At 54.2% G+C, this 27,424-nt stretch overlaps 1 protein-coding gene across 1 annotated transcript; it reads right to left on the bottom strand.

Annotated features, from left to right (window-relative positions):
* Nucleotides 1-6,746: 6,746 nt before the first annotated feature.
* LOC119095492 (eukaryotic translation initiation factor 3 subunit B-like) lies at nt 6,747-21,554 on the bottom strand. The gene is given in 16 exon segments (XM_037218330.1): nt 6,747-7,046; nt 7,694-7,802; nt 8,438-8,747; nt 9,105-9,183; nt 9,186-9,215; nt 9,750-9,945; nt 10,417-10,558; nt 11,645-11,793; nt 12,338-12,569; nt 12,885-13,042; nt 14,356-14,460; nt 14,896-14,977; nt 15,473-15,592; nt 15,957-16,079; nt 16,416-16,518; nt 21,348-21,554. Coding segments are annotated over 16 exon segments (2,151 nt in total). The 5' UTR covers nt 21,466-21,554; the 3' UTR covers nt 6,747-6,951.
* Nucleotides 21,555-27,424: the final 5,870 nt, after the last annotated feature.

The following is a 27,424-nucleotide window of genomic DNA, read 5'->3' as shown; positions in this document are numbered from 1 at the left end:
TTTGTAGCTTTATTTATGTTGACGAGAACAAGCCTTGTAGTGACACGAGCATTAAATTGGCGTGTGTCTTATTCAATTCTATATATACATTATGGATGTGACAACCGTCGTTTTTAATATGCACAGTTCATTTCAGTGTTTTGGTGCGCCCTTGGTAATGGAGGTAGGAAAACCGTGTGCTCGGGGTAGGGGCAGCAGAGAACACTTTGAACGGTACATATTCCAAATACTCTTGAAACGGGATGAGCAATGCAGTATGCAGAATGTGTCTAGCAGCAGGCGATATGTAGCAATACAGCGTGCGTACCTGTTCGCTTGCGTACCTGAACCGCTGGTGGGTGCCTGTTGACTTGAAGGAAACATGCGTTTAGAGCCTGCGTGGGGAGAGTTTAAAGGCAGAATGGCCCAGTACACATGTCTCGTGCGAACGAGGCGCCAGCTACATAGCATGTACAAACAACACTTTTCGGAACATAGAATTGAGTTTTGTAGTCATAAACACAACACGATATATATATATATATATATATATATATATATATATATATATATATATATATATATTCAAATCCACACCAAAGTAGCATGAATGGGGCTTACGCGAGGAGCCGAATGACAACTAGGAAGAAATAACGGTCTACGCTTTGAGGCGATGAGGTGATGAGGTGTGTCTTGTCAACCGACCTTGACCAATGACGGATCCAGAGTGGTAGGGGCTGGGTGGGATAAGGCTATGCCCCATGTCCCTCGGAGTGAGGGGGCAACAAAATATCATGGTGAAGAGGCAGCAAAGTCTTCATTTCGTATCCACATAACCTTTATTTTCAAAAAGCCCCAAGATTTCACGAGCACCACAAATGACCTCAAATAATCATTTTCGATAGGCATTGAAATTCGGGTACACCATAACCGGCCCAAGCCCTTCATTTTCTAAGGGCACTACATTGCAGGGATACAGCAGTGTTGGGCCTCTTACCCTGACGAAAACCTAGATTGGTCCCTTGGGCTAGGGAGCACCAAAATGGTCAGCTTGGAGCATTATAATTTTTATTTCGCGGCACCACAACCTTTATTTTAAAGAGCCCCTTTAAGTGGGCATTTCAAATTTCCCAAAGCCTTGGTTTTAAACAGCGTCCAGAATCCATGGACATCACAACATCTATGCCTTTCACCCTTGCAAAATTTTCGATCTGCCTGTTCCACGAGGGAGCACCAAAAAACCTTTATTACCGGGCATCTTAGCTTTTATTTTCCAGAGGCACACACTTCATGGTCCATGTGACCATGAAGTGTGGCCATGGTCGGGAGACCATGTGTCCGCAAAGAGCCCCAGGTCGGCCAGGAGCACATTTGCTAAATAGGGACGATGATGGGCCCTTGTATGTCAAAGGGCCTATCGTGCTGGCCTGGTCTGGACCCTACTAACAATGAAAGGATTCATGAGAAATAACAAAACGGGGTTCTCATATACAATGAGACAGTGGAGAGGCCTGTGCCAGCCAGGGACACCGGAACCGGACAGGGGGATCCTCTGCACCATTTCAACCAGAGACCGATAAGGCGAATTGGTGTCTCGATGCCAATGATGTGACTTCCTATGCCAGTAGTCTGTTTGCATCAGCGAGGGCCCTGCGCAGATCCCTTGCCTGATGTCTGAGTGAGAGGACCAGCCGCATCGAGGAGGGGACCGGTTATGATGCATCGTTCTAAAGGGCCTCCGCACGGTCCTGGGGGGCTATCACTAGACTAAAAGCCGCTGCACCCCAGATGGGACGTCATGCCCTTCAGCTGCTGACCAGAGCGTTTTACCAATGCAATTTAGTTGACTGACCAGTCGCTTCACTGAACGGGCTCAGCAGTTGCAGCATTACGGGCAAGAGATTACGTCATCGCGCCTTCCCATTGTGCCCTCCGGTAATCCGTCCCGACTACCAATATAAAAATTGCACTAGTGAAACATCCGGCAAGTGAACACATTTTCCACGCACATCCATGGACTTCATAAAGCGTTGGAAAGTACCAATTTCGATACGTGGTCATTTCCACCCGTCTGTTGACCGCTGCCAGGTGTTGCTGCAAGGTTCCGTATGCCGCAATGGTGCATCTACAACATTTTTGTTCCGACGCCTCACAGAGCGCCCCACGGAGGGGGTACCAAGGAATCACGTACAGCCCGGCCACAATACTCTTCTCACGCGCCGAGCGCTTTAACAAAACACTACAATTCTACGATCTACACACCGAACAATGAAACTCGACATTCTGGATGCGTTTCTCACTCATGACCCCGAATGACTTCTACGAAAAAATGAATCAAACTACTGAATTATCTCTTTGGAGCAGCATCACAAATAAATCACTTGGACAGAGAACATGACACTTATGAATGGCGCAAGCATTGGGTGATTGGCCTGCAGTGCCGTGATTAGCTGTGTTGATTGTGTTATTCACAGTGCGTGGTGCTAATGATGTCTTCTGCACGGCTTAAGAATTGTTTGTTGTTGCCAAGCCAAAACGGCAGTGAGTGCTGCTCAGTGAAAACTTTATTGTTGGTTTGCATGCTCGTGTTTTATGCTCTGATTTAAAGTGTCTAAGGTGCCGACAGGAAATGAAGAGCCAGGTGCACAGAAGAGCCAGTCAGCAGTCATATACCGTGCGAGTTATTCGAACTTCGCATGTCTGTCGTCATAAAAGTATATACATATATATATATATATATATATATATATATATATATGCGTGTGTGTATGTATGTATGTTTGTATGTATGTATGCTCGTATGTATGTATGTATACATCATCATTAAACGCTCTGTGCAATTCGGGCAAAACACCGACCAAAACTAACACAACACGATATCGGGGTGATCAGAAGCAGTAAACTTTACGGTAACTAAATATTCACGCATGTAGGCTGCGTAAATGAAGGAAAACTGAAGAAGGTCTCCTACTTTGCGAGTTCCCTAGAGTGTAGGTTTCTATCCACCAAAAATCCTCGTATTCCGGCCATTGAGTTTTAAAATTCATATGCATGCAGTTTGCATGCGGGAGCCTAGCTCGTTGCACGCTGCCCTAGAAAACTAGGCGTGCTTCGTACCCAAATACATGGAGCTTGTTCATTTTCGTCAGAACATGGTGAATCCTGTCATTTTAAGGCCAAACATTTCGAAGAAAACATAGCAACACATACTTAAATTGGCTGCTAAATATCATACAAATCAAGCACAATCTTGATTTCTAGCTTATACGCGGCTAGCCGGGTAGCTGATGAAATCAGCTGATGGCTGCAGAGTAATACAGAGTTTTTGCTTTATCTGTTGCGAGGGAATACATAATATCTTCATCCTTCAAAATCTATTAAAACGTAACGTATAAGTACAAAAATCGTCACAAATTCCATAAACAACGGAAATAAGGTGCACGACGTGGGCGGCGCGTAAAATTATGTTCGACAATAACAAGAACGAATTCATCGGCTAATCGGCACAGCCGCAAATTCCGTCATCGGTCGGTAAGAAGCATATACAAATTAAATGAAATAAAAATGATTAAGTTATAGGTCCCCCTCAACGACGTAGGCCCTCCTATAATATGGAAAAACCCGAGACCAGTAAGGACGGCACCTGAGCAATCGAAACTGCTGTGGCAGGCCAATAAAGATGCTCCAGTTAACAGTGGAGGGTCTTCATAACAAACGAGAAGAACCTTACACCAATATGGTGGGACCCCTGAACGAGCGGGGGCACCCCGGCAGGCCAACACATATAACCCGGCCGGAGGACAGGATCCCCTGAACAAAGCGCAATAACCGAAGATCAGTGTATATGAATTAACACCCCTGTGTAATCAAGAGTGCCCGGGCAGGTCAACAGAGAGTGCTCTGACAAGTCAAGGGTCCTCAGAAAATAGGCTTAAAAAGGGAAAGAGCCATAGGTCAATGAAGAGGGCCCCTGAGCACCGAGTGCCTTGGAGCGTCACCTTATATGGGGCCTCAGGAATAGCACGGGATACTCCAAGCAAGTGGACAGATCCAGATATGACCCGATACCAACATGAAGGAACATAAAGGGCCAATGAGCAACCGAGTGTACTCCGGCATTTGGGGTCCCGACAGCAGTGGAGGGGCGGGAGAGCCCGCTTATCCCGCAGGCGCAGCGGTCCCCGCCGAGCCCGCGCCGCCCGCCATGCCTCCGACCTCGCCGCGCCCGGCAAGTCTGCGCCCAGTCCGCCAGTGAGCCCCGGGGCGCGGCCGCGCCCAGGCTGGACAGGGCCGCCAGGTGTCTAGGTTATTTATAGTAACCATACTTGACTACGCATCACGTGATCACCAGTGGAGCGCCAGGTTGACAGTGCCATCTGTTGACAAAAGAGGGAAATAGCGGCAGGCCTCAAAGATGCTTCTGTAGTGTTATCTAGCGGCATGAATCTAAACTAGCCTGGTTGCCATGGATACTGGACGTTCTGAACACTGGACTTTATGACTCTGGACTTTGCGACTCTATACTTTGCGTCCCTGGACCCCATGAACGTCCCCAATGGGCACGGAATTGGACGTTTTCTGGACTTTATGAACACTGGACGCTGCGATCCTGGACTTTTTGATGGCTCGCCAAACCCCCCTGCTGTCTTAGGTCAGTTGTTCTAGGAAAAAAGCACAAAGCATGACATTTCTTTGCAAAATATAATAATAAAACAAAGTTATAAAATTTCTCTTCTTACAAATTTGTTTCCTAAAAGACCAAAAGTCTGTTGCAGCACTAATGTCGCGCACAAGTTCGCAGTAGCAGTAATGCCGCGTATAAACATTGGTGGCATAAGTTTCTGCAGTACGCGTAGTGACAGATGAAGGTTTGTGAAGCATAAGTTGTGCTGAGTACCACCAATACCGCATTCAAGTCTTTGAAGTAGAAGTTAAGGTCGTGCACGGTTAATGACTGTCTGTGTTTTTGCGGTAGAAGTAATGAGCGGTATCAATTTTCGAAGCACAAGTTTTGTCGGGTAGCACTAATGTCCAGGATAAGGTCTTGCGGTGAAAGCAATACCACGTCTCACTAATAACTGTAAAAGCGTTTGCAACAGAGGCAATGACAAGCACAGGTTTTTGCAGCATGTGTTTGGTCACGTAGCAATGATTATGCCGCGTATAAGCATTGGCAGAAGTAATGTAACATTCCTGTCGGTCGTTTTTGTTGCAGCACTAATGTCGTGGAGCCCGTGTGCTCTACGTTAGATCCAGGGCGACCAGATAGGGGTCACGGTGAGTGGGCCCGTTCCCTATTAGATCCCATGATCAAGGGCCCAAGTGGGGACCCCGAATGCCCTGCTGGACTGGCTAGACCCATGGCCTCTCGAGCCGAGCGGGGCCTCCTGGGCCGACGAGGGACGGTCGCACCGTTAGATGATCGACCTTAAGTCTGAGAGGCAGGCCTACGTCAGGCAGAGACCACCAAGTACCAAGCAGCCGGCTCGGGGGCTCGCTTCGTTAGCGGAGAAAACGGCGGGCTCTGCCAATGTCGGCAAAAATGACTCTCACAATGATCTTTTAGTAAAAAAGGAGCATGACCCGGATGCGTGTCTGAATCCCAAGGCGAGTCCAAGATCCCATAGGGTTCAATGTAATGGAACTCTGGGAGCGTTTTGAGCGCTCCAAGCACACATCCGCAACACTGCGCCAGCGACTGCGGAGGTTAAGGATTGTTCGGGAGCTATCGCGTACCCGGGATTCGAGTCCGGGCCTCCACGTGAAACCCGGGGGGGGGGGGGGAGGGGGTAACCACTTGGCCACTACCTCCTTTTTACAAGTTGGCGCCCTGAGAAGATCGGTTCCTGTCGTCGACCAGGGAGACAGCGCCTAACGGGCGATCCTGCGTCGGCGAGAGGCCCAAAGCAAATGGCCCCTTTCCTGAACAGGGAGGGCGGTATCAGAAGAGTGTCGCACTCCGCAAGGGCTCCAGAACTGGGGCAGGGGTCTCCTGCCGTTTCGGCTAGGGGTCCGACCGACTCAATTAGGGTCCCTGTGCCGGTTGTTGGACCTCTGCGCCGGCCGGAGAGCACTTTGTGCCAGTGAGGGCCCTCAGTCGCCGTCCCCCCCCCCCCTTCTCGGAGTGGGACACTGGTTGGAGGCAAATGCGGGCCGCCAGCAGCCGCTACTCGGTGGCGGGACACGTGGCGCCCGACAGGAAACGGGCCGGCCGGCGCGCATTGCTCGTCGCCCGCGCGGCGGCGAGCGCCGCACACCGCAGCGTGCCGGTCGGCCGCAATCAGGGCCATCGTCCAGACCCCAACGGCTCACCAGCCCCTTGAGCCACGGCACACACACACACACACACACACACACACGCACACACACATACACGCACGCACGCACGCACGCACACACACACACACACACACATACACACACACACACGCGCGCACGCACGCACACACACACATACACGCACACGCACACACGAACGCGCACGCATACACAGCACACGCGCACACACACACACACACACACGCGCGCACACACACACACACACATACACACACAGATAGGCAAGAGGACGGCGGATCGTGGAGCCGATCTGGTGCCGGCCGCCCCCGGCGCTGACTTCAGGCTGTCAGCTCCGCTCAGCTGGGACCGGCGACCGCGGACCGGGCGGTGCGGGCCAGCCTCTCGCGGGCGCCAGGTCGGCCGCGCTGCTCCCGTCTTCGGCTGACACGCCCGCGCGCGCCGCACCACGGCACACCACCGAGTCCGTCGGAAAAGCATTTTATTAGCTCTAGGGCAGCCCACCGAGAATTCTCCCATCACCAGGGCGGCGGCGCCGGCGGCGGCGGCGGCCGGCGCCGGTGGCTCGCCCCACGGAAGCGACGCGACGCGACGCGAAAGCCCGTCACCCGGGCACCGTCACCGGGGCGAGAGCGCGAAGGGGCGGGCGGCACGACGCGACGGCACCACTGCGGGCTAAGTGATGATGGTAACTTCCTTCTTGACGATCAGTTCCACACTTTCTTCTTCCATGTCGCCCCCGCTCGACTGCAGCGAGTCGGTGTCGACGCCTGGCGGAAGGGAGCGGGGCAGGGTCAGTGGGGCGCTGGTGGCGGGGCAGGCGCGATGAGGCGCTGCACACGACCGAGGGTGAAGGACGAACAGAGGGAGGGACAGGAGGACGCAGTGTGACAGCGCCGACATCACGGGGCAGATGAATCAGGCGGGCGTCAGTGGCGACAGGTATGGGATGAAGGGGGCACACAAGGAGATTGATTGTGGTCATTCCGCCCCTCGGAGAGAACAGGCGGCTACGAGTCGGAGCGTGCGGAAAACACGGCACCCCCAATCAACACACCGATAAAGGACGGACAAATGCGCGAACCTATCATTAATCTAACCGAGCGTATCAATAGCTTACCATAGAATGCGTACAGAACCGCGGCTGGCATGGACTGATCAGCACCAAACAAGCCCCGGATGACTACGTCACAGACTAGTGGTAGCCTAGCAGACGCAATGGACAACCAATGGGTCCCTGGCAGACCGACGATAACCCCACAACCATCAATGACAGCAAACCTAAGCTGAACAGCCCACCACGCCTGCGCAGCCAGTCTTCCTGAGCAGCACACGGACACCGCGCCAGCGGAGCAGCGAGCGCCACAGCCAACGGCGTTAGGGCTGAGCGCCCCTCCCTTCCCGCTCTCTTGCTTACCGCCGCGTAGCTCCAGCCGGCGCGGCTTCTGCTTCTTCCACTCCTCGATGCACTGGGCGCGGTACTCGGTGAACTCCTTCACCAGCTTCTGGCGTCCTTCGATCAGCTCCTGCGGCAGACGGCGACGGGCGGCGGTCAGCCCCGGCCGCCACGGGCTCGGCGGCGCGCTCGGGCGCGGTCGGCGCGGCCCGACCACCGCTGTGCCGCGCGTACTCCGAGGCGCCCCCTCCCCCCCCCCCCTCTCTTCCTCAGCCGGCACCGGATAGAGCGGCGGCGCGGCCTGGCCGGCAGACGACATACGGCACACGGCACGAGGTGAGACGGGACAGTTCGGAGAGCCCCAGCGCGGAGAGGTTCACAGCGTCCCCGCTATGGTTGGAGAGAACGCACTGTCCCAGCAAGTCCCGGCCTGTTCGGAAAATGACGCTTACAAATACAGACCATCCCAGTTGCTGTTGTCAGGAGCCGCGACATTATGCTAATGAGCGCACGCTTGTACGAAAATACAGACGTGTCGCGCTGGCAACGCTGCGTCCCGAAGAAACAAGGCCAGGCAGTCCCCCCCCCCCCCCCTCTCTCTCTCTCTCTCTCTCTCTCTCTCTCTCTCTCTCTCTCTCTCTCGCTCTCTCTCTCTCTCTCTCTCTCTCTCTCTCTCTCTCTCTCTCTCTCTCTCTCTCTCTCGCACTCTCTCTCTCTCTCTCTCTCTCTCTCTCTCTCTCTCGCTCTCTCTCTGCACATACGTACCTTAGACGCGCGGCTAGCGCGCATCTTGTCCTTGATGTCGAACTGAGCGCCATACTTCTGCAGGTTCTTCTTGATGTTCTTGATCTGGCGCTCCGAGAGCAGCGACTTGGGCCGCGGCCGCCACTGCACGTTACACAGCCGGTCCACGTTGTGACGGTGCGTGACGCGGCCCTGGAACGTCCACAGCCAGAAGCCGTTGTCCACCTTGTGGCCCCACCAGGAGACGGCCGTGAAGACGTACCGCCCGGTCGGGTCCCACTCGACGTCCGTGCACATGAAGTGCTCGCCGGAGCCCATCACCGTGAAGTCGCTGCAACGGACGGCGGAGGTTAGGGTGGCGGCCGCGGACGGGCGGCGACCGCGGGCAGACACGCGGCTGACGCCAGCCGCGAGGGCGAAGCGGCGCGAGGCGTCCTGGCCCCGACACGCTGTTGCCACCTTCGTCTCGACTCGCTCGTCGTGAAACACCGGCACCCGCGGTGACGTCACCACACGGCGCCACACCGGGAGCCAACGCCCGCGGCCGGTGACCGCTGCCAGGCCGCAGTTCGTCGCGACAGCGGCCCCGCACGCGCGAGCCCCAATCGGGACCGACGCTCGCCACTGTCGGAGCCCTGGGCAAGGTGTCCCCCGTCGGCGCGGAGATCGCGCACAGCCGGCCGCTCACTTGGTGTCGACGAACTCGAACACGCCGTTCATGTTGAGCAGGCCGGCCAGGATCACGTGCTGCCCGCGCGGCGACCAAACAGGTGGTTGCAAGCCTTCTTCTCCAGCGTCTCTGCCGCACGCGGGGAGGCGGCGTGAACAGATTGCCAGAGAACGGACGGGAAATGCCCTCCAGTACAGACATTACTGCTACGCATCATTTAACCTTTTACACAATATTCTGTCCATCATCACCATCGATATCATTATCAGTCGTCACGTTATAGCTACTTAATTATCACCAGCAGACTGCTCAGGATACAGATAATGCAAAAAGCAAGAACTTTTCCCGTGACTCCAAGCGAATACGCCCGTTAATTCACATCACCCCACTACACTTCCTCCACCCACGCACCTCGCGACAAACACAACACTGAGCAACCACGGAAAAAAACACCACATCACCTCACTACACTTCCTCGACCCACACACTTTGCGACAAACACAACACTGAGCAGCCACGGAAAAAACACCACATCACCTCACTACACTCCCTCCACCCACACGCCTTGCGACAAATACAACACTGTGCAATCACGGAAAAAACCCGCTGTTCGCCATTGTCTAATGGCGGACAGCCTCTGTCTCCCCCGATCCTCGCGCTCACTCAGCAGTGCCGGCTCCGTGCCGCTCTTGACGCAGTAGAAGCAGACGTTGAACGAGTTGCCGACGGCGGTGACGATGGCGAACTTGGAGCCCACCGGCTCCCAGGCGAACGCCATGATCTTGTCCTTGATCTCCATCGAGTCGACCGGCACGTTCTTCTCCCGCAGGTGGAAGATCTCGAAGTTGTAGTGCACGCCCTGGCGGCGCGGTCGAGTGGTGAGAGATCTCGGATTACTCACCGATGCGCTGAACCGGTCGTCAGCGGTGTCACTACCTTTCACACGGGTGGAAGTAAACTTTCCTCCGAGAAATTCGAGCCTAGTATTTTTGTATCCATCCACGGTTAATCTACAGCACCGTCTCGCCAACTTCCACAGCACTCGAGTCAGAAGACGCAAGCTCTGAAGCGGGAACAGAGCCGACGGCATTTTAGCAAAAAATAGTTCCGAGCCGTCGAGTCGCGACAACTGTTCCCTCTGGCTACGCTCATATTCCAAACCCAAGCGCCACTACCAACACCGCCCGCCATAACCGACGCCAACCTCACACGCCACGCCCAACCTGCCCAGGTGACGCACTCGGCCGCGCCTCGCTCGCACCCCTCCCCCTCCCCCGGACAGTGCTGACAGCGCCACACCGCGCCGGCAGCCCGGCCGCGCCGCACGCACCACGTATTTGATGGTGTCGTCCTTCTCCTTCTTGGCGCGGTTGTAGCGGTCCACCTTGACGCACAGGTGCTCGCCCGAGCTCTGCCAGTGCATCTTGAGGTCGATCACGGAGAACAGGTTCTTGGTGCGGATCACCTCGCGACTGCGGAGGCGCGGCAGCGTCACAGGAGGGACGCTCACAGGAGGGACGCTCACAGGAAGGACGGTCACAGGAGGGATGCTCACGGGAGGGACGCTCACAGAAGGGACGCTCACGGGAGGGACGCTCACGGGAGGGACGCTCACAGGAGGGACGCTCACAGGAGGGACGCTCACGGGAGGGACGCTCACGGGAGGGACGCTCACGGGAGGGACGCTCACGGGAGTGACGCGCACCGGCTCACGGGAGGGACGCTCACGGGAGGGACGCTCACGGGAGGGAGGCTCACGGGAGGGACGCTCACGGGAGGGACGCTCACGGGAGGGCCGGAGCCGCACCCCCGGCGACAATGGTCCCACCGGACCGGAGATCAGGCAGCAGCAGCAGCAGGCATGCCCCCCCCCCCCCCCCTCCCCCCGCCGTCGCAATGTCAGGACAGGGCAGAACACGTCACGTCTACAAACCAAAACAGTAAACCGTTATGTAAAAAGCAAACGGCACGGTAACGTATATATGTGCAAAGGACACTTGCGGCCAGACAACGGCTGAAAACTGAAGAAAGTGCGGGAAAATCGCGAACCATTCGCGTGGAGTATTCAATGTCATTCACAGCCCCATCATGAACTGTCCATACTGGTCACGTGACAAGTCGGGTAAGCGAGCCCCGATCGCAGCAGCAGAGCCGGACGCCATGTGCCGAGCCCTTTCCTGACACCCGGCCGAGGGTCCAGGCCGGGTCTCTGATTTGGTGCCGGCGGTCACTGTAGCACACGTGATTCTGACCGGGCCTGGATGTGACCCGGCCAGCAGTATTTGTGTGCACGTGTTGGAACGACGCTGTCAGTCCAGGCGGCTTTACCAATGCAGTCAGCAACCCAGTAAGGGGCCACTACCGTGACTGATGAACTGCCCCAACACCCGCCGCAACACCGAGCAGCTGTCGCCAGGTCAGCCGTGAAGCCGTTCGCTCAGTTTGACCGCCCGAGCCGTCTAGCGGTAACCCGAGAACCACGACGCCCTGTCCGTGCGTGGCGCCGCCCTTGAGAGCCCCGACCGCCCCGGGCACGCCGTCGACGCCGTCCCACCGACCTGGGAATCTTGAGCAGGGTGACCCTGGCCGGCGTCTCTCCGTAGTTCACCTCGCCGACCCAGTAGGAGATGATGGTGTCGGACGGCGACCAGCTGAAGTCGCGCACGCCCGGCACCTCCAGCGACTTCTTGTCCAGCAGGCCGCACGACTGCGGCGGCCGAGAGGGCGGCGTCACGGCGGCACGTCATGGAACGGCAAGGAGTGGGCGCGGGAGACCAGACACGGCCAGACAACACAGAGCGAGGCAGTTCTACCGATGTGAGGAACGGGCGCGGGAGACCAGATACGACCAGACAACACAGAGCGAGGCGGTTCCACAGGTGTGATGAGTGGACGCGGGAGACCGGAAACGGCCAGACAACACAGAGCGAGGCAGTTCCACAGGTGTGATGAATGTCGGCTGCGGTGCCAGTGATCTTCAGGCGCATCGAGAACGACGCCGAGAACGCGGCTTGCCCGACGGCAGTGCGCGCGGCCGGCGGGCCCGGCCGCGTCACCCACCGGCGGCGGCGGCCGCAGCGCGGCCAAAGCTAGCGCCGCGCCCACCACGCTCCCACCCGACCGAGTGTCATGAAGCGCCGGCAACCTCCAACCGTCTCCCAGGCAGACACACCATCACGAGCCCCGGGGCCCAGTAAGGCCTCAGCTGACGCACAGTGACCAGCCCCTCCACCCCGCCCCCGGTCACGCACCGGCGTCTCGTAGATGCTGATGGTCTCGACGGGGCCGTCCTTGCGGTCGACGCGCTGCAGCCGGGCGAAGTACTTGTCGTTGTGGCTCCACCTGAGCGCCGGCCAGACGGTGGCGGAGCGGTCGGCCGAGAACGAGCGCTTCTCCAGGCCGGTGAGCACCTCCCACACGATGATGGCGTGGGCGCCTGGCGGGCCGTGGCTCTCCGCCATCGGCGAGAACGTCACCAGGTACCTGCAGCGGCGCGGCCGGCCGGCCGGTCAGCGGCGGCGAGACTCGAGCCTCGAGACTCCAGACACTGTGATCCGGACACGACGGCGGTGGCTGGGCCGGCGGGTCGGTCGGGCCGACTCGATCAGCGACTTTTGTCGTTGCGAACTCGATCACGTCCCACGGTCGGGCGATGTTTGACCAACACGGATATCTTACACAGGGGGAGCGGTGGCTACCACACGACACCGATCACCACTTGGAGCCCGCTGCCAGGAAGACGCGCACCGCTCACCGCCACGACAGCCACACGGCGCGCGCTGCGGCGGCGTCACTCACTTTTCGCACGGCGAGAAGTCGATGAACTCGACGCCGGGGTGCAGGAAGCGCTTGAACTGGTCGAACTTCTCGCCCACCCACAGCGCCACCCCCCGGGCGTGCAGCGTGGCTAGGTACGTGCCCAGCGGCGACCACTTGAGGTACTTCTCCGTCCATTTCTGAGGCGATGGGGGCGGTCGCGGTCAGGGCGGCCGGCGCCGTCAAGGTGAACGGTGTGACGTCACAGGGTATAACGCTATCATCCAACCACAAGCAATGCTCGAATAGAACGTGATCACAACGAACGTCCACATGGATGCCTCGCATCGCTTATACATGGCGTATATATATATATATATATATATATATATATATATATATATATATATATATATATATATATATATATATATATATATATATATATATATATATATATATATATATATATATATATATATATATACACCCCATAAGCATGGCGTATAAGGACTTCATTCGTCGGTGGTCAGGCAATAACAGGAGCACAGCACCCGCCCCGGTGGCCTGGTCCCATCTGTACCCACAGCAACATGGCCATGTGCCGCGCCCTTTCCTGACACCCGACCGAAGGTCCAGGCCGGGTCTCTGATTTGGTGCCGGCGGTCACTGTAGCACACGTGATTCTGACCGGGCCTGGGGTGTGACCCGGCCAGCAGTATTTGTGTGCAGTGTGAATATTGTGCAAAACTACCAGTCAGACGACGTCTGGTTCCCAACTGCACTTTGCTCCGATTGTATATGGTAACCAGACAAGATAATGCAAATAGTTGCCAGTCGCAGTATTGCAAATGGTAACCAACCGCGACATCGTAAATGGTAACGAGTCACAACACCTCGACGGATACCAACAACAGACTTGCACGGGCAACGTCGATGGTCGCTTGGAAATCGGGACCCAGCCTTCACATAGATGGCGTGCTGCGGCTGGTGCCCGCAGCGCCGCGTGTTGTGAAACCAGAAGCAGCTTTCGCAACATGCGGCCAACCCAAACCGGTGTATCCCGCACCAGCAACCACAGCGACATGACGCCACTTAATGACCGATGACGACAACGGGAGGGCGCGTGGACGACCTGCGACCGGCTGGCCAGTCGACCCGACAGTGCAACGGGAGTGGGAGACGCAGAACAGCCCGACACGGTCAGAGACAGCGTCACAGACACAGGCAGAAACACAGCGTCAGGGGCAGGGTTACAGCAAACGTCAGACGGCGCAATGACATCGTCCGACAGGAGCAGCGGCCGTCACGGCCGACCCGGAGGCGGTGTACCTCGCGAACGATAGCCGGGCAACAGAAGAGTGCCGCACAACGAGGCGGGGGGCACGCACGTGAGACAACGAGAGGTTCCGGCAACGCCATAAGACGAGATAGCGATGGCGCGCCACGGCCGGAGCGGCGCGCGCTCGCGCCACGGCTGGGGCGGCGCGCGCTCGCGCTAGAGGCGGCCTACCTTGCGCTCCTCGATCAGCGTCGGGTCCGGCTGCGAGTTGGAGTAGATGGCGGCCGAAAAGCCCGCCTCCGACAGGATCGAGTACTGGTTGAAGCACTCCGGTTCCTGGCGACGGCCGAGTCAGAATCGGTGAGACGGGCACGGTGCCGCCGCAGGGCTGCCGTTGTACGTGACGTCATGCCACGCAGCGACAGCACGGCAGCCTCGCAGCGAAGCTCCTTTGCACAGCGTGCTCGCCGGGCGGTAACAGTCCCGACCCTGGCCCCTGTCCGAGCGTGGCACGCGCCCGGTTCCTCCGCACACCGCCCTCACCGGGCGGCAACAGTCCCGACCCTGGCCCCTGTCCGAGCGTGGCATGCGCCCCGCTCCTCTGCACACCGCCCTCACCGGGCGGCAACAGTCCCGACCCTGGCCCCTGTCCGAGCGTGGCACGCGCCCGCCTCCTCTGCACACTGTCCGTGCGCAGAGAAGCTCCTCCGCACACCGCCCTCACCGGGCGGCAACAGTCCCGACCCTGGCCCCTGCACTTGCTGCACCCACCTCCAGGAAGTACTGCAGGTTGCCCAGGTCCGGGTAGGGCAGCGGCTCTGGCGGCTGCCAGTCCTCGGGGATGCCCTCGTACCTGGCGGGGAGGGGGAGGGGGGGGGGGGGGGGCGACCGTCAGCAGACCGCGCCCCGCGTCGCCCTCCGGCGAGGCGGCGGAGCGTCGCCCCTCACCGGGGCGGGGCGCCCCGACGCACCGCTGGACGCGGGCTGACCCGTCCACAGCCGGGCCGTGCCGTCACGACGTGCGAAACGGACGGCTTTGTTGAGCCAGAGTAGTTGTCACTGCTATTTTATCATTATGTTTTGTTTTTTTGATTTCCAATAATTATGCTATTGTCACTATTATTGCAGCTACTTTAAAGTAGCCACATTCTATTTGTCCAGTGCACAGGAGAAGTCAAATTGAGGATGTGTCGTACTAATGAGCCAATTATTTGTTGCTTAAAAAAGCATCGGGAATCACCCCGTCTAGTAAGTGCAGAATTGCATTCACATTGAAATGCACAAGCAGGACACCTGGCATACAGCATGTTGAGAAGCTACAACGCAGCCATTGCAGCGACTGACTCACTTCTCGAAGTCGGTGAAGAGATTGACGACGAATGTGTGAGCCTTGTCCAGCTTGTGACCATTGGTAGCCTGCACCGCCTCAGCCGCCTGCTCTGGCCGCTTGTACTCGAAGAAGACGTACCTGGGACAGAAAGCGCACAGTGAACAGCCGTTGCTCACTGCAGGCAATTGAGAAGCATTGCCTGAAATGGCTTACCCAGATTAACTGAGACACAACATGGAGACAATGGAGAGAATCTGGCTGCCAGGGCATGCAAATATCTGCAATGCAATAGTGTTGGTGTTGCGACGTTCTCCACAACCACGACAAGCTTCAGAATTTTGCACGCCACAAAGAAAGGCCATTCAACTGCGGTGACATCACTTAATTCAAGAGCATGATTGACATTACACCCTCTATATCATAACATGTTTTGCACATATTCATAAGGAGACCAGATCTCGTACAGGGGTGGCTCCACATGTGTAAGGGCAAGCAAACTCACCCCTTTGTCTTGTTGTCCGAGTCGATGGGCCAGAACTCGTTGGTGATGGTGCCGTAGTTGGTGTATATTTTCCTGACGATGTTCTGGAGCTTTTCTAGCCGAGTTTTCTCATCCGAGCCCGCTCTGTTCGAAAATAAATGTCAAAGTAGGTGGGCAAGGCACACACAGATGCACGAAGATCACATGCTTCAGAAGTGGTGAGACTTACATGCCAGTAGAAATGCCAGGATCACTTACAAAAATTATCCGTTATGTGCCGGTAGAAATGCTAGGATAACTTACAAAAACTTTCTGGGGAAATACTGTCCTTTCAAATACAACTACAGGCAAAACTACTACAACCTTTCCATAATAAACGCCTGGTTCTGACACCACATGCTCCATCTTGCACAACACACCAATGAGAAACATGGACGTGAGCAATGTTGCAATACCCTTCAACAGATCTGACTTCCTTACTTTTTCTCCTCTTTGGCCACCCGTGGAATTCCATCCACCACAATGATGGAGTCAAATCCCCCTGTCTCCTTCGGCTTGAGATGGAGCACATCTCCCAGAAGTTCTGAAGACAAAGAACACAGATGATAGCTATAAAACTATCAACAGCTTAAAACTATAAAGCTATCTATTGGATGCCCATGAAAGTACTCATTCCTCCACACATGGAATGCGCGTCACTGGGGCTTCGCGACGCACTCGGCTCACGAGGCTACATGATGCCGCTTGCCCCTCACTCTGGCAGGAAGGGCAGGCACCGCGAGGAATCAAACCCCGTATCTCTGATTTCCCAAACGTGCAGTGGTTAACATACCTGCGTTCTGCCGCACAAAGTAAAAAACAACAACGAAAAAACAAAAGCGCGCTACCAACATTCTTCCCGAAATGAGGTCAATGGCATCATAAGATTTGCCCCTAGCCATATATGTTAAGCAAATGGTATAAGTGTGCTCATGATATAAAAGGAGTTGATATGAGCTTGGTAGCTTCGCGTATCAGTAATGCCAGGTAACGTTTTTCAAAGACAGAAACGAGTAACTAGCGCGCATCCGTGAAAAACGAGCCCCAAATGTCTGTGCGCCCTGTCACTGCTGTGTCAGAAGCACGCATCTGTGAAGGTACGCGATTTTGTCAATGACAATCGTTATAGATTGACCAACTACGCGTTTTTGTCATTATAAAATGTTCGTTTGCCCAACCTGTTTGGGAATCTATACAAATATGTGCATTTTTACGACGGGTCTGCGCGGTCTATCTAAATAGCCTTTTAGAAGATTCTTTGAAAAGGAGGGTGCCTGTTGGCCAACTTAAGCTAGAACAGAAGGATCAAGGAACGGGAGGAACTAAAAGCGCATTTTTGCAGATTTTTAGTTCGGGAATTTTCGACTGGATGGGTCTCTGGAATTACAGACCACGCTAGGCGGTGCTTGGTGCGCGATCCCCGACCTCCAGGGCCTCACCCTCCAATCGCGCAATTGCAGACCATCGGCAGAAGTTCACAGCGAAAGCTCAACGAGCCGCAATGCTCGGCACGATCCGTCCTGCCCTTTGGCGCCGCATGAATTTGGTCGCAGGCGCTGCCATTCCAGTCAACGGCGAATGGCAAGCGCCCAAAGGGTCCGCACCCACGCCGCTGCGGGTAGATGAATCAGAAGACAGGCGCTCTCACAACTGGACCATCAGTTCGGTACGGACGAACGTTCCAAGTGGACCAGCTGGTTCTCGGCGACACTGTTCGCCCAATCGCTGAGACCCGCGCCAAGCTTTTTCAACATGCTAAATCCTGGATGGAGTGGCAGCACAGTGGCCTAATCTTAGGTAAAATGCATCAAAAATGCGAATAAAAAATTCCACATGCAAAACCGGATGACTCAGGCATCAGCACCTATTGCTCAGATTGGCGCCAACCCTTCACCATTCAACACAACATTTCTGAAAGACCCAACTGTAGCGACTCTTAAAACAGGTCAAAGTGAATCAATTTTCACGGTTTCATCTTTACTTACATAAGGCTTGGTCTTTGAGGCATATTGCTTCAATTGGCGAAAAACCCTCCCCACTTGATGCACCATATCTAATGCCCTCTCCCGGTTGCAAACATGGTGACCCCAGGTTAGGTCAAAAGCTGCCATTCTGACAAATGCCCATTTCTTGCTTGCAGACAACTCGGTTTTCATAACCAATTGCCCTGATTGAGATGAAACATTGACAATTACATGTGTCATGGTTGGGTCCCTCTGCAACTAAGAGTGATACTCTGATGTCAGGTCAGAAGCTGTAAGTTTTTACCTTGACCTCAGAATGACTTGACCTACAGGCCACAACTAAGCTACTCCACCAATGTGCATGAGTAATAGAGGTGAGTTGTTAACATATTGCTTTGGCTTTATTTTACCAACTGTGTAGGACAAAACATGTAACTGCACAAATACTTGTGTTTTTGCCAAGCTACAAGACCTTGCTACAACCCCTCTCATAACTGACAAAAAGTGTGTATGCCATCAGATGTGTTTTTATCCAGACACAGGCTTTTGACTTTGAACACTGTCAGTCTTCAATAAACTCTTCTTGTGACAAAAACAATCCTCCACTGTTAACACCACAGAATGTTTTGGTTATATATTGTTTTTACATTGTCAGATAGGAAATAATTTTGTCTTGCCATTGGTGTATGATTTCTGCTTCTTGCTGCTTATTTATGACCATGATACAAAAATATCACAAAAAATACTCTCCTGAACAATTACAAAATTGCTAGTTACACATCTTGTATTTCTGACATCACCATTAAATACCACACCAGTAGGCACCCCCCACACATGGCCTGATAGTTGGTAGCTGCTTAATTCACTTATCCGCATGATTGATGTGTTACCCCAGCTTTTTATGAACCAATGCATTTAATTTTGATAAGTGTACTCTGTACATAACTAATACCATCATCATTAACAGATCATAAGAGATGACCAACCAAAAAATCTGAAAATAAAGGATGTTTTAAGCAATGCTGCAGCTAAAGGGAAAAAGCTGCATGTAGAAATATGGATGGATGGATAATAACCTAAGAATTGCACAACTCGAGCTATATTCTGTTAACAACATGCATAAACATTGGTGCAGCGTGCAAATTACACCTTAAACTGCTGAGAATTCCTGACTCAATTTTATAAAATTAAGTCAAAGTTTTTTGAACAGATGAATTTCTTGGAGCAGAGCTACTGCTAAGTGGTGCTTGTTATGTGAGCCATGACTGATACCATGCTCTCCTGAAATTCCATTTTCATGGCAGAATTTGAGGTGAAAGTTTGGGCAACTTGTGACCTTAGTTTAAGCAAAAACATGCTGCAGTGCTTGGAAAAGGCTGTTCCTGCCCCATGATATCACCAGACATTTAGAGCAGTTACTGCTACCCACCAATAGACCATCCCAGTCTAGGGCAACATAGCCCTCATACCCATCCCACCATGGGTGGGTGGACAAGACAGGCACTCTAACCAGCTGGGCTATCATGATGGATACATTGTGTGCTATAAATTGAATCCGAATTGTGTATATAAACCTCAGACTTCCTATTCTTTAGTTGTCCACGCATTTAATGAACACTTAAGTACAGCATCAATGATAGCCAGAAGCCTTTGTCACTCACTGTGAATTTGCACAGGTTTAGAACTTGTGTTATTAAATCAAAGGACTCAATAGTTAATTTGGGACATTAAACTCTGATCATCAGGGAAACTCAGCAATTGGGTTACAAACTGTTGAAATAATAGGATTGCTGCTGTACCCCGGGGAGCCACGCACAACTCTACATGCTATGTAGCCCACCTCTGAGGAAGTGGCCCAATTTTACCACCAAACCACAGGTATTGCATGTATGACCAAATTATAGGCCACAGCAAGTTGAACATGCAACACAATTTGTGCTCAAAACTTCATTTTCTAAGAAGATTTAGTTTGAATATTTTGATCACCATGGACCTTTGGGGGCCAGACCCTCCCTAACACCAAGCAGTGGTTGTTGCATCTCCATGATACCACCCCTGATTGTAAAGTTCTGGGGTGAACAGCATAATTCCTATGGTGGAAGACTACTATGCAGCATTATTTGGTAGTTTAATCTACCCTCTGACATCATCAAACAGCTACAGCCATCTGCAGGCCATCCCAGATGGGAAATATTGTGATGATCTTAAGCCACATGAGCTTGCCCTGTCAAGAATGGGTGAAGACGAGTGAAGGAGCTCTAACCAAGCTATCAGGATATAGAGGTGCCCTGATTTCAGATGTGGACATAGTTATACTTAGCAAATAAAGTTTGGACCTTCTTAGCACCTTCAGTCTAAAGAGTTTCATCAATCCAAATCTTAACTAGAAGACAAAATTAAAAGGGAACAAAAATAGGTTGTGGGTAACTATGACAAAATTACTGTTCTATTTCACACTTTTGTGTGGAGTGCTTAAACACACAGGTGCATTAAAATCGGACATAGCCTGTATCCAAAGGCTGATCACATGCATGTAAACTGCATGATGATGAGTCACATTTGATTACAAGTGCTCTAAGGTGGTGCCCACTCACCACAAATATCAGGGCATAGAGCCAATACTTTCAAGGATTATGATAATGCTCAGGTATTTTAAAGCCCTTACCATTTGTTTGAAAAAATGTCAATAAAAAACAATTTAACCTTCGACTCAATTTTAGGATCAGTACACAAAATCATGTAAGCACGTGGTGGAACAGATAGATTAATCAGACTTGACCAGCTGTATGAAAATGCCTCATACTAGACTTCCAGAACCAGAAAATTTCACAATGCTTTTCCAGCTTGTACACAATTTCAAAGTGAGAACACAACATGTGCTAGCATGGTACAGCATTAAATAGCCATTTATACCACCTGTATACCTTTTTGTATTTGCATTTACATAATGAGACCTGAGCTGTTCCTCATGCCTTGCAGATAATACCACACAAATAAACGAAATATTTTACTCATGGCTGTGTACCATGGTAAATGTGTCGCCCATTCTGGTAATACAAATCATTTGACACAAATTAATTTTTAACTAAGTTTCAGCACCATAGATGACTAAAATTCTCCTGCCAAAATTGAAAATTAACAATATGTTCAATACCAGGACAATATTTTGGTATCATCTTTCTCAAGAGCTTTTTAGCTGTTGTGCTTTAATACTAACATCTATGACATATGTCACCATCTAAGAGCATTCACAAAACATATTTCACCAATCCTTATGAGAAGCATAGATTCTTTAAACACTCCCCAAAGTATGCATAGTCCTGCATTTCTAGATCGGCAATGTCGGCACCGGAAGGTACCGACCCCCGGCCCATGAGTTCCATACGGATTTCTCTCACCGCACCCTCACCTTCATTGTCTATGTCATCTTCAAAATCCTCCGGGTCACTGAAGTCGGGCTCCTCAATGTAGTTATCCCTAAATTCACTATCATTTCCTATGGACTCAGAATTCTTTCTCCGCGCCATTCTTAAAATCCTTTAGAAGCCACCGGTCCATAAGGCACAAATTCTGACACTTGTGCCGGCTGTCCAGCCAAGCAAGAGAGGGAGCACAACCACGCTGGAAGGTGAACTATACAATTACGGCGCGCAGGAGAAGTTTGGAGTAATTGAAAATGAGTCAACTGAGTATCCCAAACATCATTCATAAAAAGAACAAGACTTTGAAATATATTCAAAAAAATATGTGACATTCAAGACAAGATTCTCTTTTTAAGCGAAAGAAAACGCTTTCATAGCTTTTAAATCGTGGACTCAGATAATTAACAAAACCATAGTCATCATAAGCAAAGGCAGTAGATATCTTATACTAAATGGATTTAAGGCTTCCTTACAGTCTAAAACCTTACGGTGAGTGACAAGTGAAAATATGGGCAAGGCAGTTAAATTATTACTACGGCATTGTCGCCAATTGCGGACCAAGATCGGATCATCTCAATTCGTCCTCCTTCTCCCCGAAAAATGTTCTAAAACAAGCTCTCCTCGGTTTATTGTCCTTAAGCCCGCGAAATGTGTCATGTTCTGTCCATTCTGGACCACCTTGGGGCCCATGGCCCAGTTCCACCCCACTTAGATCCGCCCTTATTCACCGCTGTTTCTGCCTCACGGACAGAGAGCAGACAAATCCCCTGCGCGGATAGAATGTCGATGTCCAGTTGTGTTTTCGGAATATCACGCTTGAAAAAGATCGCCTAAGCTTGTGGAACGGGAGGGCAATTCGGCTCCACTATACCGTGTAAATATGCTGAATCACTCGAAAATTTCGCTCGTTGCTGTGTAACCAAACCAATATCCAAACATTTTGTTTTTTGTTAACTGCTTGAATCCCGCCTCAGTGTGCGCACGTTAACACCAACCTTACAATTGCTCCCAAGCGCATTCACTGGAAAGAAGTGGAAAGACAAAATTACTGTCATCCCCACCAATGAAACAGGAGACTTCCGCCGCCCCTTCTCCCACGTCTCCGTCCGAGCTTTCCCGCTGCAACTGCTGGCGTAAATTCGTCTCGCTTCCTAAAAATAAAGGCTTACTTCACTGCGCCTGTTCGTGAGTTCACGTGCCCCAGTCGGTGTCCCCATTTTGCGATCCGCGTGACGCACAGTCCCTCGCCTCACCTCTCCACACGGCGTGCTTTGAACACTGCTATTGCCACCGTATACACCACTGTACAAGGAGAGACAGACTGAAGGCATATAAAACTCTACCGCAGGATGTCCTGCCCGGGGCCCAGCGTTGTGAGACGACGCGCGTCGCCGCAGCCGGTGGAGATACCGCGGAACCGGTAGGTGCAGGCGTTCTCTTGCTATGAAGTGCGACAGCGCAGCGGACGTGAAGTCATAACCCCTGGATCATTGGTTGTCACTATGCGTTGCACCCGCACCCTAGCTCAAACTTCCACCGTGGTCCACATGACAAGGCGAATTCTAAACGAGCGGACATCACACATGTAATTTTGCTGACAACGGCTTTTACACGAGCGAAACCAAAACGCGTGCAAAACGCAGCGCCGCATCGGATGAAAACAGCATGTAAAAGGCGGTACAATAGATGTAGGAATAATTAGCCGAATCAGACAGGACTTTCAGATATCATATCATATCATAGCGGTCTAACACGTCCGCACCGTATCCTGTGCAAATACAGCAAAAAAGAGGTGCGTTTTAAAAGATAGGCGGCTAAAGCCAATCGAAGACTCCCGTGGTTCGGCGATTCGGTTCGACCCTTTCGGCGGCTTAAACAGCCATTGGCTGTCAACACTTTTCGGCGGCAGTTCGATTTCGTGCGGATCCGCCCCGCAGATCACGACCAATCAGAACCACGCAGGACCTGACGCCACTGGATTCCACCCAATCACGAAGTTATCACGCATGACGTCATCCTGATTCCGCCAATCGCGAGCCATCTGGCGGGATCACCGACCCGACCGGCCCAACCCAGGTCAAGTCGTGCTTGACGTCACCGCACCGCCGAACCAATCGCAAAACCGGACGGCGACAACCACCTCAGCCAACCAACAGCCGCCGGCCGTGTCACGAAACCGCCGCCGTTCGACCCATCGCCGCCGGCCTAGACGTCTCCGGGCATCTTCCAGCAGAGGATGGCGCCGTCCGTGCCGACCGAGACGACCGTCTTCATGTCGGGCGAGATCTTCAGCGACGAGATGGCCGTGCTATGACCGACGCCGGTGAACACGCAGTCGCCCTCGCTGTACCGGTACACCTGGCGGAGACGGCCGTGGATGACGTCAGCATGGTGTCAGCGCCACCATCAATGTCACGCTGTCGCTATGGCGCCGCTGTCACCAGGCCGGACCAGGCCGCGACCCAGTAACCGGCACAGCGTAAACTATACATTTATCATGAACGCAATGTCCCACCGACACAGCGTGGAAGCAACGACGAATACGGCACGCGCCGCTGTTCTCGTGGGCCCATCGGCTACAGACCGTGAGAAATGCCGACAACTGGCAACCCGACTGCCATGCGAGCGCATGCTCGAACAGCGCACCAGCGTCGGCCTTGCGGCGCGAGAGCCAGCCTTCCGCCCCGTCGCCAGCGCACGCCTGCCCGGCAGACACCGTCGGCCGCCTGTTGGCCCCGCCGGTACGCCCGCCCACCTTGAGGAGCTTGTCGTCGCCTCCGGTGGACGATGAAGCAGGGCCGGTCGGGCGTGATGTCGACAGCGTTGAGGGCCTGCCGTCTCTGCGCCGCCTCCAGCTCGCGGATCAGCGAGCCGTCGAAGATCTGGCCGAGCGGGCGCGCGCGGCGGCCGTCACGGACACGCCGGCGGCTGGTGGCAGCAACCGAAGCGCGACGGGCCGGCACGGGCTGACACCAACGCGCCGCGCGGCGGCCGGCTCACTAGACACAGCGTCCCGGACAAACTAGTGGCGTACAGTTTCGCAGCTGCGTCTGTTGCAGTGGTCCTCACGCCGGCGACGGCCAAGGGCGGTTATGACCAGTGTCACCACATCAACGGCACGCGAGCTGCGTAAGCCGCGACCGACGAATCATGATAGCCCTGTCGCGATCTTCGGCGGCTTCTTCACCAACACATCGGTCTGTGCCGATGCCGCCACGGCATGCCCCCCCCCCCCCCCGCCCTCCCGCTCCCGCCCGACCCCCAATCACATGCCACGAGCCGTGGAGGGGCGCGCGCCGTACCTCCCAGTAGGCGAGCTTGCGGTCGGTGCCAGCAGGTGATGAGTCTGCGCCTCCGATGGATGGTAGCACACGCCCATGAACAGCGTGTTGGCGAACAGGACCGTCTTGCGCGTGAACGCCTGCGGCAGCGCGGCGCCGGACACACCGGCGTCAGGCCATCAGAGTGCAATCTGGGTGCAATCGGGGCGCAATCAGTACAATCAGGAGGTGCTAATCAAGTGCAATCAGTTGCAAACAGCGCCGGCGCCAAAGGCAGGGCATGTGGCAGAGACGGCATCGCGGCTGGTCAATACACTCCCCGTGGCCAATTTTGATGATGGTCTGGAATGAGGCTAAATGAGGCGTCCGCGGTCGTGTGACCTCTGGACACTAGCGTCCATGTCTGTCATACCTGACCCCATGTCCGGATGCCAGGATGTCGTGCCGTGACCCACGAGGGCCTGTTTCCCGAGCTGCCGCGTCCGCGTCCGGTGACAGTGGTCACGCGACATCCCCCGAGTCGGTGTCCGCCGCCTGACATTCCCAGGGCTCCACGACCCGATCCTATCGATCCGATTCGATCCGATCCGATCCGATCTGACCCGATCCGAACCCGACCCGATCCGGTCCGACCCTACCCGACCGACCCGACCCGACCCGACCCGACCCGACCCGACCCCGATCCGATCCGATCCGATCCGATCCGATCCGATCCGATCCGATCCGATCCGATCCGACCCGACCCGACCCGAACCGACCCGACCCGACCCGACCCGACCCGATCCGATCTGATCCGACCGATCCGACCCGATCCGATCCGATCCGACCGACCCGACCCGACCCGACCCGACCCGACCCGACCCGATCCGATCCGATCCGATCCGATCCGATCCGATCCGATCCGATCCGACCTGATCCGACCCGACCCGACCCGACCCGACCCGACCCGACCCGACCCGACCCGACCCGACCCGATCCGATCCGATCCGATCCGATCCGATCCGATCCGATCCGATCCGACCGGACTTGACGCGACCCGACCCGACCCGACCCGACCTGCCATGGTCCGGCCCGACCCTACCTGACTCGGCCTGACCCGGTTTCGCTCCCACCTGCCGTCCTCAGGGCATCGTGGCCTGGCGCCTTCCAACCTGACCTGACCCGACCTAACCCGATCTGACCTGAGCCGGCGGCCGCACCCACCTGACATCCCAGATGATGCAGGAGCCGTCGGTGCTGGCGCTGACACACTCGGAGTCGTCGCCGGTGAGCGCAGGCAGGTGACCGAGCCACGGTGCTCCTTCAGCGCCGCCCGCAGCGTCTGCGTCTGACAGCCGATCTCCCAGGCGCGGACCTGGCCGGCGGCGGCGGTGGCGGCTCACGCACGGGGCCGGGGCACGACACAACGAACGGCATGCGGCGACCGCAGGTTGTGGGCCGCAGGTAATGTGGCGTGCATGTTTGATGGTTCATGTACGCAGGTGCAATTGCTGACCTTGTCCGTTCAGAAGGTCATGATTTGAGTAGTGTTTAGTGCTGTCGCGGGATAAACACGACCATAACGCGCAGGTCGCTGCTCGGAAAGCACTTGGGAGGGGTCGTCAAGACATGTTGTGTCGCAAGAGCTCTCAGAGAAACCGGAGAGTCCGGCGTGAAATCCGAAAAAAAAAAACACGGCGAGAACCTGGCGTGTGACGGGCAAATCACGCTTGCCAGATGCTTAGCGACTGAGTGTGTTTGAAAGGTGTGAAAGGCGTTTAACTAGGTGTTGTTTGTAGCGGCAGCACAAAATGCTAAGCAAAACATTGTTTACAGCAGCACTCGTTTACGTCACTCAACAGCACGAGGAAGACACCTCGATTCTAACTGAGTCGGCCACCCGGGTCGGATAAGCCCATGGGTACTCACACGGAATGGGTAACGGGATGGAGTGGGTATATATCTTGGGCAAATTACGGATAATGGCACGAATATGGGTATACAAATTGAGAAATGACGGGGAAAATATTCCAAGAGATAGTGAATGCGGCGGTGCATGAGTTTCTTTTAATTATATGACCACGCCTAATTTATAATATAATTTCAATACGCAAATAGATCGACTCATGCTTTTTTTAAAAAACGCCAACGTAACATCCTCAGGTACATATGTTCCTGACACTTTTAATCCAGAAACATAAATACTGTATACAATGCGAGCAGGTAGATAATCGATGCAACAAACTGATTAAGATAAGAAGCAGATGTGTAGCACCGGGCTTCGTAGTGGTCTCGGATAAGTAGCGGATGGGCGGGGAATTTATAGTGAGTGGGGGGTATCGGGCTTCGTAGTGGTCTCGGATAAGTAGCGAATGAGCGGGGATGTAATAGCGAGTGGAAAGTACTAGCCTTAGCAGCGCTCTCGGATTAGCAGCGGACTAGCGAGTGGTATCAGTAGCGAGCGGGTATGAGCGCAGCCTCGAGGGCAGCGGTCGGACTGGACAAGGGAACTCTGCGCCCCGAAGGCCTCTCTCCTCCCGTGCTGCTCCGATCCAGCTCCGGCCCTCACCTGGCCCTCGCCGCCGCCCGTCATCAGGATCTTGCCGGTGGAGAAGGCGGCCAGCGCGCTGACGCCGCGGTTGTGCGCGTCGCGGATCATGTACTGCAGCTTGCCCGACTCCGGGTGGTAGGAGCGCACGATGCCGTCGTTCCAGCCTGGCCGACGGCCGGCGGCCGGGCGGCGTCATCGGACGGGGGGCGGGGGCGGCGGGAGGAGTCCGGACAGGTCACACGCCGACGCGGAC

This window comes from Pollicipes pollicipes, unplaced genomic scaffold, assembly GCF_011947565.3.
Source record: "Pollicipes pollicipes isolate AB1234 unplaced genomic scaffold, Ppol_2.1 Scaffold_4219;HRSCAF=4965_pilon_pilon_pilon, whole genome shotgun sequence".
NCBI classification, from domain to species: Eukaryota; Metazoa; Arthropoda; class Thecostraca; order Pollicipedomorpha; family Pollicipedidae; genus Pollicipes; species Pollicipes pollicipes.
The sequence above is the reverse complement of the archived record's forward strand: the minus strand, read 5'-3'. Positions and strand labels throughout refer to the sequence as shown.